The sequence below is a fragment of the Chenopodium quinoa genome, unplaced genomic scaffold (assembly GCF_001683475.1).
Source record: "Chenopodium quinoa cultivar QQ74 unplaced genomic scaffold, ASM168347v1, whole genome shotgun sequence".
In the NCBI taxonomy this organism is placed as follows: Eukaryota; Viridiplantae; Streptophyta; class Magnoliopsida; order Caryophyllales; family Amaranthaceae; genus Chenopodium; species Chenopodium quinoa.
The window spans coordinates 4,360,332-4,372,384 of NW_018742461.1; the positions used below are offsets into that span (position 1 = coordinate 4,360,332).

At 32.5% G+C, this 12,053-nt stretch overlaps 2 protein-coding genes across 2 annotated transcripts; one reads left to right on the forward strand and one right to left on the reverse strand.

The window, feature by feature from the left end:
- Positions 1-1,775: 1,775 nt before the first annotated feature.
- On the reverse strand, positions 1,776-7,105 carry LOC110718865 (epimerase family protein SDR39U1 homolog, chloroplastic-like). Its single transcript, XM_021897789.1, has 13 exons — positions 6,847-7,105; positions 6,699-6,767; positions 6,199-6,274; positions 5,579-5,638; positions 5,278-5,396; positions 4,570-4,614; positions 4,325-4,403; positions 4,111-4,172; positions 3,256-3,358; positions 2,986-3,046; positions 2,814-2,884; positions 2,285-2,424; positions 1,776-2,144 (listed from the first exon to the last, which is right to left on the reverse strand). Exons 1-13 carry the CDS (start codon positions 6,931-6,933, stop codon positions 2,040-2,042), a joined length of 1,077 nt encoding a protein of 358 aa, XP_021753481.1. The 5' UTR covers positions 6,934-7,105; the 3' UTR covers positions 1,776-2,039.
- A 3,120-nt stretch (positions 7,106-10,225) lies between these two features.
- On the forward strand, positions 10,226-10,684 carry LOC110718995 (glutaredoxin-C9-like). Its single transcript, XM_021897928.1, has one exon. It carries the CDS (start codon positions 10,292-10,294, stop codon positions 10,682-10,684), a length of 393 nt encoding a protein of 130 aa, XP_021753620.1. The 5' UTR covers positions 10,226-10,291.
- Positions 10,685-12,053: the final 1,369 nt, after the last annotated feature.

The window sequence follows — 12,053 nt, forward strand, 5'->3', positions numbered from 1 at the left end:
TATTGCAATATCATATAACGGAGTATTCATTAACAATTACAATATTGCTATATGTTAACCGAAATTAAGATTCATACTTGGTCAACTTCATCATCAAAAAAATCATAGCACAAATGAACTAAACAATTTATTAGATATTATTTTTATAGCTAAAAGTTCACAATAATAGACGAATATATAAGGAATAATAATATATACTTGTCGTAGACCTCGTAGTAATTAATTTTCATATAATAGATGATAACACGAAGTAACACATAATGATAACACGAAGTAATACTTCGTACGTGCATATACGCTAACACGTAAATAATACATAATGAGCTAGTACAATAATAGACGCAAAGACTATTACATAAGCAGAATTTTCACTGGTGTTGAAGCAGTTTTATTTTAAAAGTAAGTATTCGATTGAAAGTGTAATATTAGGCCATGAAATTGATATTTATATATGTAATCAAAATCAACAACCAATATTGCCTAATGAAATATTGCCAGTGGTTTGTTGCCCACATTGATTGTTATGGTTACCACCAATGGAATCAATATCAACACCCCCGGATTTCACCTTGTTATTTCCGAGTTTGATGTCTCCATTCTTCTGTATGCCGGAATGGTTAACGTCACCCCCGGAATAGAAGCCGCCTCCATACCCGTGGCTCGGGATAAATTGTGGAGGACAAACTTGCTGCTGAGGACAGCCTTGAGTTGGAGGGGCAGGATAGCATTGCATGTTTGCAAATTAGATTGGAAACTTTTGGTTCTATTTGGTGTATGTGTTTTTTGTTTGTGAGTTTGTTTATATGTATTAGCTAGATATACTCTTTTATACAGAAGTCCAGGGGCCACTAGGTATGCACCCGATTCTCAAGGAATTACCCCTTTTATATCTTTAGTGGGTCCGAGATAGAAAGTTATAGTAGTTGGCTAGTTTTCTGACTTCTAGACGTGAGACCAGGGGATTAGTATATGAAACGAATTCTCAATACAAGTATTTCTATAACAAATTTCTAATATTCCTATAAACGTGGCGTAAAACAATTGCCAGTATATAGAAATTGAGGGATAGTATATGAAACGAATTTTGTCAACTACATAAATATTAAAGTAGGCATCTCTTTGAGGGAATTCTAAGGTGGGCATCTTAAAAGTAAATATCCTTTGAATCACTAGCACAGCTTAAACGTTGTGCAAATTGCGGAGGTACTTAATTATAGTTTATGTATTAATTTTGGATTAGTTTAGGCGTGTTTATTATTGATTTTAGAGGTGTTAATCGAGCAAGTGGCACCGAATTTTTCTTAATATTGCAAATTTCAAGTTTACTATCAAAAGTAGCTGCGCATGATTCATGAACATGAACAAATTAGCATGAATTATTCTAGTGAATATGTTGCAATCTTCAACAGTGTAAAAAGAATTGGAATTGGACATAATATGCCAGTTCAATTAACCTTCTTGTTGCCTGTCTAATTGCAGGCCTAATAAAAGTACAGTATTTTCTACTAAGCACTTCCTCCGTTTTCTTTTGTTCTTCCTATTAACCGGCCAGAGTTATCGAATCAGGGCACAGTTCAGGTCTCAGGAACAAAGAGTCAGCCTAAGCATAGTCCAAATCAGGGTAGCTAGTATGTTAGTTATTCGGGTCCTAGTTGATAAACAGTAATGCATACAAATAACCTCACTTTAAGCAGTAACAGAAGTATGAGAAACATTTGTAGTTGTGTATAGTAAGAATTATGAATATAATGCAGAAATTGGAAGAATTCCTATACTGAGTAGCAAAATGCAATTTTATTTTCTTCTCAGTTTACTCACAAAAGAAGTTTGCCTCAAATGCACATTTCTCATTAACTCTGCTCGGACACACCACTAAACCATTGTACAAGTATATTCATTAATCTACAACAAGGCGAGAAACAAAACAGAAACCCGGTTCTCTGTCTACTACACAATTGAAACAGAGATCTTCATGGTTCTTGCATGTTCGCCCAAAAAAAATCTAAAGAATGACCAGTTTCTCAAGCAATTTTCTGCACTTATGATGATAAGACAGCTTTCAGAGCATCCTTTATGTAGGCATACTTGAAAGAGAATCCTAATTCCTTGGCTCTTGTAGGAAGCACCTTCTGCCCTTCCAAAACCTGCGAGGGGCCAAGAGCAAATGATGAATCTTTTGTTCCTTTTCATATTCCATTACGAATCAGCACAAATAGCAACCCAAAGAGGAAGTGAAGCTTTAGTAATGAACAGGCATAGGAGCCAGAAGGAAGCAAATACTTACTACGATAGCTCCTTCTCCGAGAACTGCCTTGAGTGCGAAGTCTGGTACTGGCAGCCATGAGGGCCGGCCTAAGGCATTTCCAAGATGTTGGCACATCTCTCCTAGTCTAACAGGGTTTGGAGCAGTTCCATTGATAACACCTGAAGTTTAAATGAACATCCACTACTTAGTAAACCAAAATTCTCAACTAAGCCATGTGAGATAAGTTACATGACCTAGCTCCTAAATATCAATTGCACAACATCAAGAACAGAAAAAAAGCTCCATATATAAAGGCTGGCTATCTTATTTCTGGCTATAATATAGGACTGATGATGAGACAGTATTTTACTTGGCATGCTCCATCGTCAGAATTGATCAGTTTTAAAGTGAAAAAGGAGGCAGCAAGCAAAAACTTTAGATTCAAGTACGTCAAAAATCAGATTGAGGTCATTGAACCAACCACCAATACGCTACCCCCAACAAAAAAGAAAGCTGTCAAGATATAAATATGATACAGGTTTAAAGCCTAAGTAGTAAAGAATATAACCTTCATAACTCGGATTTAGTAGAGCTTCATAAATCAGATTTACAATGTCATCCAAATGGATCCAGGAAAACCTAAAACAACATAGAAAAATCACTTATTTTGAGAGCATTTCCTTCTATATATAAAAAGGATAAAGGGAGTGAACTAGTGAAGATAGGAGTAAACTTTATACCATTGTTTTCCAGTCCCTATAGGTCCACCAGCAAACATCATGAACAGGGGGATCATCTTGGCTGCAGATAAATGTAGTCATAGATCAGTTGACTATTGCATAAACCTTTTACCCAGGAATGATGTAAGGAAAAATGATTCATTAGCATAGTGCTCCTCTTGAGAGAAGCTCAGCTGAAAAGATAACTCCAGTTTCTGATAACTAATTACTGTCCACGTCTCAAGAGTTGGGCATAAAAGGAGGTTTTTAAGGTTTATGATGAATGAGTACCTAGAGCACCTCCATCCTTTCCTAGAACCACACCAATGCGAATACGTACTAGCCTTACATCCTTGTTGACTTTCAGTGCCGAGGCCTCCCATTCTCTACAAACCTGAAGAATAGTTTATCAATATTAGGTACATACATGTAAATAGGATGAATTAAACAATATCCTTGAGAATGCAGGGGAAGGAAGACAGAATTGCTTATCAAGATGCAATGGGGAGGGAGGCAGAAAGGTATTCACAGCCACATACATTTAATGCATACACAAACCTAAAATCATCATGAAGACAAGAAGTGCAAGGCGCCCAGATTTCACCTTTCAGAGGAGTTAGTCTCTGAGACCAGTATTGCACCTGGATCCAACAATATACAAGAAATTCCATTCCAAAGGCTAAAATCAAGCATATTAGACCCTAGATGGAAACTCTTAACAAAATTGTGGAAATTTTTATCCTCAACACTAAAATCCAACAATGTTTTGTTGATAAGCCAATTCCAGGACAAGAAGAGAAATTTTTAACGAACTTTGAGAGACTTCCACGACAATGGTCAAGATCAAAGTAAAAGATAGTTTCCCAGTCAGACATGGACAGCTAATTCCAAAAAGAGAACACTTAGACCCTAGACCCAGAAATTAAGAGACTTCCCTTGGCTGCCTCATGTCCAGAGCCCAATTATAAAGGTTTACCACAAGCTTATAATCAGTTGAAGAGCATGGGAAATTCTCAAAAAATTGAAAAAAAGTCTTTGAGAATTTCATCTAATGGCCTCAAACATCAGTTACACCAGGCCTGGAAAGCTGCTGACAAGGGAACATCATATTTTTATATAGCACATAATCAATGTTCTATTATTCACCTGAGCCAAGTAATCATTTCCTGATGGACTTTTCTCATCAAATACTTGCGTCTCACTTGTGCCTGGGAATTTAAAATATTAAAACATAAGAAAACATAATAAGCACAATATCAAGCGCAAAGGAGATGCAATATACATAATAATAAGCACTATATTGAGCACAGTGGAGATGCAATATACATAATATGCCAAGACAATGGTTTGTGAGACTGACCATAATAACCAACTGCTGTTGCACTGACCAGAACAGAAGGCCTGCTATCAGGTTGCAAGTCATTTATTAGCTCTACAACCTTCAGAAAGGAAAAGAATGTCACAAACTCACAATAAATAAGGAATGAAAATGGTATAGCAACCTTTTAGATCCTATACACAGAAAAGGCGATATGCAATTTTCTTTTTCCAAGAAAAACCAAAAAGGAAGCAATTTGCAGATGAAAATATACTGAAGAGGCAAACCTTAGAAGTGACCCTAATTCTGCTTTCCTTGATATCATTCTTGATCTGTCATAAAATGGAAAAGAAATTGCAATCAGATATATTAAGTTCTGGAGACGACAATAGAAAAATTATTAGTATCAACAAGTTTGGATTATTGCATGAATATGATGCTTCATAAGCCCAAGTGGCAGTGTAGCAATTTGCTGAACTCTAGTAATTGGTTTTTCACTTGACCAAACAGCATCAGTGAATTCAAGAGACCAATATTTGTAGCCACCAAGTGTTACTGTGAGCTAATTGAGCTTGCATATCTCTATATGAAGCCATCAATTATACTACTTATCAGCGTACTTTCTCCGGTAGCATTCCCTTAAAGTTATTGCCAGCAAGTTTTTATTGCTTCCTCGTGGTAGAATACTAACCAGATTAAAGTATTCCAGTACATTTATAGACTCAATGGCCACTACCTGGGTGTATTTCAGAAAGAGATCTTGTGTTGCACTTCTTTAGATATGATAATAACAAAATTAGGTTTGAGACTCACGGAAAGCCAATCATACACTGATGAGCTAAATAAAGGTCCTTTTTGCTTTAATGGTAGAGGAAATTTATATATATATGTCGATGGTGAATGGGGATCATATCATACTGGCAAGCCCGATAATGCGAAACTCAGAAATCTGATACATATAACCATATAGGTGAACTGAGACTACTAATTCATACCTCTGATGACCACCTTGTACTGATAGGTGTACCAGCCAGATTTACAACAGCATTTGAATCTCGAATACTGTCTATCCACTCTGGTTCCTCTGCAACCACAATGCCTGGGAACTTGTTGACTGCAAATGTAAAAATAAAAGGGTAAACACAAGGTTAAGTATAGTCTTTTGGAATTGCAGCTTTATAGAAATTTAGAAGAAGAAAATCTGTTATTTGTTATTTAAGGTCAACGCTAAGTTATAATCAAAAGCTGTCCACACACATTTAGAATACATTATAGGTATAATCATTACCTTCTTACCGGGAAAAATTTGCTGAGCTTTCGATTTGGATCGCGTTAAGACACGAACTTGATGTTTATCTGAAGTAAAAAAAATAAGAAAGACTTTAGCCTCAGCAACTTATAACTATTGCCCCACGTGCAGGACAGTGAAACTGTGATATCTTTGAGAACAGAAACATTATGTGAATTCAGCAAATAGTCATAATAACAAAAAATTGTCATTATGCATAACATTGTTACGCGCAGTACAAAGATAAATGTGTTTAAGCCTTTAAGGTAGAAATACTCTTAGCAGATACTAGTTTCTAAGTCTTAGTCATCCAAATCATCACTTTTGCAATAAGTGCCAAACCTCAACTTGTTTCTCATTCATGTTCATCCATAGTACTAAGACCCATTGCCAACTGTGTAACCAATCACTTAATCTACGCGAGGATGATCGCTTAGCTATTCGAGCAAGGATTATATTGTAAGCAATCTAGACAGATCATAAAGGCTCCTAATTTCAACATAATCAAACAGTGAAATGTCCAAATATAACACCCAAAACTGTACAATTCAATTCAACATGCTAAAAATCAAAAGAAACAATCAGTATCAAGATAACAAACCAACACATTACACTTTCATTTGTTTACCTTCTTGTAATCTTTGAACCAATCGCCTGCCAATAAACCCAGTAGCCCCGGTTATTGATACAACCATCTGATTGCCCTATGATTATGAACAAATAAAATACAAGTATATCAAATGAATTTCTGAAGAAATATAAGCTTTATAAGCTACCCCATGTAATACTAATTCAAAATATGTAGTAAGTGAAATAACACTATCACTTTGAATTCATTTGGCCACTCCAGCTATTAATCATCCCAATTCCACAATGTAAAGTCTAATTTAGCTGGTTATATCAGAAACCTAAGATCAAATTCAGTCAACATCACTTTAGTTGCAACTCCCAATCCACAAAAAATCAGACTAAAAATATACTTACAAGAAAGAAAATTTTATGATAATCATAATTTGAATACAATCTAAATGCCAATTACACATTAATTATCAAAATATCATGAACCAACAATAACCAATATCAAACAAAATAATACATATAATTGAAGAATTATGAAAAATGCAGTACCTTGGAAGATGGGGCAGACCCATTTTCTTTGCTGAGACACCATAAACTTAACTTTCTGGTCTCGAAACCCTGAAAAAATGGGCAAAACTAAAACAGTTAATAAGCTTGAAATTGGGTAAATTTACAAAGAAAGAGAAAAAATTGGAACCTGGGAATTAGAGGAAATGTGAAAAGAAGGAGGCTTAGAGATTGATGTAGTCCAAGACAAAGGATTCGCGGCTCTGAAAACCTCCATTGATGCTCTGCAATACCAAACCAAGCTTCAATTTTTATTTATTTTTAGTATTTTTGGTTGTCTATAAATTTGTGGGAACATGAAGACGATGATGCGCTTTGTTTATTCCTCGTGTAAGAATTTGAGCCACAACGGTTTTTGTTCAATATCTTTTGGTTTATCTACTTGTTATTTAGTTGTTAATTGGACTTGGATCCATTTCTTTAATAATAATCTATTAACTATTATTAAAACAAAATATTGCTGACATTATCTATCCTCAAAGTTGTATATGTGTCGCTCTTATGAAATTTTTTTCCACCTAAAACCATTGATGATGTCATTTTAATGTGATACTTTTTTTATTGGAAAGGCTTTTTTTTTTTTTTTTTTTTTTTTTTGTATGTGTGATACTTCGTAAACAAGCAATTGTTTAAACAACTTTAATGTAGAACATCGGAGTATAGTAATTTGAATAGCAAATGATTTAAAGATTTATCATTCCCTCTCCTCAATTCCTCAACACTAATATTCAAACGTTCAAAAATTTCAAATATTCAAATTGCCTTTCAATAAATCTCCTTCCAATGAATTTATGACAAAATTGAAAAGATCCATTGTATATACGAGTTATTCACTATAATTTTTTGTTAAAATCGTGCATCGCACGAGGGATAATCTAGTCTAGTCTAGTATATATATACTAAAAGACACACCAAAAATGACACGTGTCATCTCCCGGTGTGTCCTTAGTTTTTTTTTTTTTTTTTGGAAAAAATTAGAATCTATTTAAGAAACAAATCTTTTACATATATAAAGTAATAATTACATAGAAAGTATAATACAATAGAAGATTTTAGGTATCTTAAATAAAAAAATAAAAAAAAATATTCTTGACATAAATTGTGACATATGGATTATTTTCTTATTTTTAGGAAAGACAAATGTACTACGTTTATTACAACAAGATTATACAATTATATTTTTTTTTCTTTATTTTGTTTAATTATGTAATAGAAGATACAAGCTTAAACAATTAAATGGAAATAACAAATCAACAAATGATACTTTTGTAATTTCCTTGAATAATTTATGATTAGAATTTCAATCAATTAATAATCTATATATTAACTATGGATACTTTAATAATAATTACTAAGAACGACACATGTTGATTATTCTTCGTGTGATTTTTCCCGTCATTCACTAGTTGAAAAAATTCTATTAGCAGCACCCTATTAGCAATTGGCGTTAAATATGCTAATTGTTAAAATATTAATTGCAACTAGCTAAAATAATGTCAATTACATATACTATGTCATTAGCAACTGGCGTGCTAATGCACGTTGCTAGTTATTAGTGGGTAAAAGTAAAAAAAATTTATTCGCAACTGGCCTATGTAATGTCAGTTGCAAATACTTTAGCATTCGCAGCTGGCATAAAAATGAACGTTGCTAATAATAATTAAATTATTTCGACATTTTTATTTTCTTATCAATTACTGTGTCACATATTTTGTATGACACTACGTTCTAATTACGATGCACAATCCTATATGAACAATGTTCCTTAAAGAGTTAATGTAATCCTAAAAGTAAAAGAATTATACAATTTTTAATCACATGTTTCAGGTATCTAATCAGACTCCTTCAAAAGTGTCAAATACAAACTCATGCTCAAGTGTAAGACACAAACATTTATGTTCATGCGTTAGTGTCATACGAAGTACCCATGTTCAGGTTCAAGTTCAAGTGTTAAAAAATAAGCGAAAATTATGTAATCAGAACGTATTTGACCTTAAACTTCTATCAATATAGGTTATTTACTATGATGACCATATATCATTGTGAATTACATAAGCAAATAATGAAATAATCATATTATTCATATAGGTATATCAAACTTTCCGATCTAAGTAACACATGTTCTTTCAAAAAAAAAAAAAAATCTAAGTAACACATGTATGCTATCCATTACCTGGCGATATGATAATTGATGACCATTTAACTATGAATATGGAAGCAAATAATCATATAGGTATACAAAATTCTCTCAATTACTTTTGCTTTTTACAATTTTTTATTCTTTCACCCACCCCACTACCTCCATATTTTATTACTATCTCCGATTCTCCTAAAACTCCGCGCATGGAGAAATGGAACAAGTATTTAAAAACGGAGAAAATACTTAGTAATTATGTAAGACATTTTTTTTATATAGTTATTGATGATAAATAATTTTATATCACAACGCATATAAATGTATCTAATATTCTAATATGACCCAAATTTACATGGTACCCCCGTATTCCAAAAACATCCATAAACTCGTATAGCCGTGTTTTAACCAACACCAATGTTTTCCACCGTTGTGCGATGGTGATTTTTTTCATGTATAGTACACTAGTACTGTTGCAATTTTTTTTAATTTTTTAGTGTAGCATAAAATAGAGTTGTTATTTGGAGGGGTTAGTTATAATGTTCCAAATGTTGAGATCCCTAGGGTAAAGGACAAAGCTCATGATATATTGATGATGATGCATATTTCTCTCTCCTATTTGTATTTGTACTGCCAGATAAAATTGAAATGCAAGTAGAAGTACTGGCTTCTAGGAAGCACAGCACCAGCCTGGGCTACAAAAGGCATGCCATTAAAGATCTTGCTCTTTTTCCATATTACTTCTTCCTTTTTTAAGTACTATTATGACCTCTATTTTATTTTTTTTATCATACAAAAATATCTGAATTATAGTTGTGTAATAAAAAGTTACGAAGTATGAAGTTAAGTTGTAAAATTAGTGTATGGAAAGTATGGACTAAAATTCTTACTCTCTAAAATTTATATAGTCATGTAAAAATACCTAAACATTAGAGGAAAAAAAAAAACCAAACCAATCAAAAGGTTACTCCTCTAGCTAAATCATTTACACAAGATTACAAGAACTACGAAATGTAATTTGTTGTTCATTGCTTTTAAATTTGCGACTTCACAAAACCAAAAATTTAATAATAAATCCATACCAGATAAAAAAAAAATAGAAAAAAAAATAAAAAATAAAAATTATCCATGTTCATACATACAACAACAAGCATAATTTAAATACTTTTTGCAACATAATCATCAAAATGCTTTAGTTTTGCCCTTAATTGGTTAAAAAAAACCCTAAATTAATTAGAATAAGTAGGTAAGCATTTGTATTTTACCTCTCTACCCTTGACATTTGAGAAAAAAAAAAAAATTCAAATAAAACATCCAAATAAACTATAGTACAACTCTCCTCTATAAAAAAGATCATCACTGTCTCCCTCTCTCAAAACATTCTCTACCAAAATACTTCTCCCAAAACATCTCACTACTACATACATCACTAAGAGAAATAATGGCAATGGTGAAAGAGCTAAAAATGGCTCAAGAAATTGGTAACAACAACAACAACAGCAACGGTATGATGGTCATGATGTACGACAAAGTGAAAGGCGTGGTAGGCGAAAGCGCGGTGGTGGTGTTTAGCTCTAGTGACTGTTGTATGTGCCATGTAGCGAAGCGCCTTCTCTTTAGCCTCGGTGTTGGCCCTACTGTTATCGAGCTTGATTCGGACAAGGGTAGTGCTGAGATTCAAGCTGTGTTGTACCAACTCTCCGGTGAGCATCAGCCGCTTCCGGCGATATTTGTTGGTGGAAAGTTTTTAGGTGGCATTGAGTCTCTTATGGCTTCTCATATTAATGGTTCTCTTGTTCCTCTCCTTAAAGAGGCTGGTGCACTTTGGCTCTAATTAATCTACTAGCTATAAATTAGTATTAGTTTCTAATTACTTGTATTAGGATCACTAATTAGTAATTACATATGTTATGACAATAGTAATAACGTCTAACTTTAACATATAGAAGATTAAGAGTAGCGATAATGCATAATACTTGTGTTAGTCGTTTCTAGTAAATGGGTTTTTATTTAGTTTGTGTAAATATAAACTCATATTATATATGGTATTAAGCATATTATTATAAATCTTATTAGTAGACTTTATTATGCATGTAATATATAAATATAACCTTTTTTATATTGTTAGTAATTATTTTAATTATGTTACTTCATGGTGTTGTTATATGCAAATGGTGTTTATTGACTCATTTTGGTTTTTGTTTAATATTTTTTAGCTTTGATATTAATTAGCAAATTATTTATGCGATGATTGGTAGCAAATTAAATGAAAATCATCAAAAAAATTCGAAGTGGGTGAACTATATTTGATTGTTATAGAAAAAGAAAATTAACCAATTCCTCATATCACTTTTATTTGAATTTGTGACCTTCATGTTTAATGATATCAATTGATTACATACAAAGTCGTCATTAATCTAGCTATCTTGAAAGATTTGAATATTATGAGTCGATGCATGATTGATAATAAGATGATTATTGGTGCAAAGATATGACTCATATGAGTAATGATTAATTGATCATTACTACGTATCTATGTAAATCTATCAATGTTTTGTAACTTAAATAAGTTGTAAATCCAATCATAATTAGAGCAAAATCAGATTAGTTTAGCTATTTATTGATTAGTGTAACACAGTAATTTTCACTCAATGAACATGAAAAAGAAAGGAGGAGATGGACGTCATTGGATCGTACTATAATCAATATGGCATGCCAATACTATGAGGCCAGAAATTCAGAAATCTGAAAAGGGGAAATTTTTGGGTAAAAAAAGAAAAATATAAATAAAAAATATACTGCAACATTTTTTGCATAAAATTAGCTGAAATAAAATTTTAGCTAAAATAGGAGAACCAAAAAAGGTGGCAAATGGCAGGCAAACAAGTTCTGAAGAATTTTCTGGTGAATTCTGATAATGTTGCTGATCAAAAACTATGTATTAGCTCATTATATAATTGTCAGAAATTAATTATTTCAGATATCATTTTCATATTATATGAATTTTAATAATGTAACAAAAAGATAATGTTTTATGCTAACGTAAGAAAAGGGTTTATTTGACCGTTAAAAACAAAAAAAATAAATTAAATTTTTCCAAAATTACAAAGACAGTAAAACATGTGATCTGTTATAGCAGGTGTTTTCCTTTCTGTATGAAATATGAAAATGTAAATTGTGGTAAATTTGTATAATTGAGATTT

Coding starts and splice junctions, on each gene's coding strand:
- LOC110718995 (XM_021897928.1), top strand. CDS start 10,292: ATGGCAATGGTGAAAGAGCTAAAAATGGCTCAAGAAATTGGTAACAAC.
- LOC110718865 (XM_021897789.1), bottom strand. CDS start 6,933: ATGGAGGTTTTCAGAGCCGCGAATCCTTTGTCTTGGACTACATCAATC. Junction 6,768..6,846: donor ACATTTCCTCTAATTCCCAG/GTTCCAATTTTT, acceptor CCATTTTTTCAG/GGTTTCGAGACCAGAAAGTT. Junction 4,615..5,277: donor GTACAAGGTGGTCATCAGAG/GTATGAATTAGT, acceptor ATTTTATGACAG/ATCAAGAATGATATCAAGGA.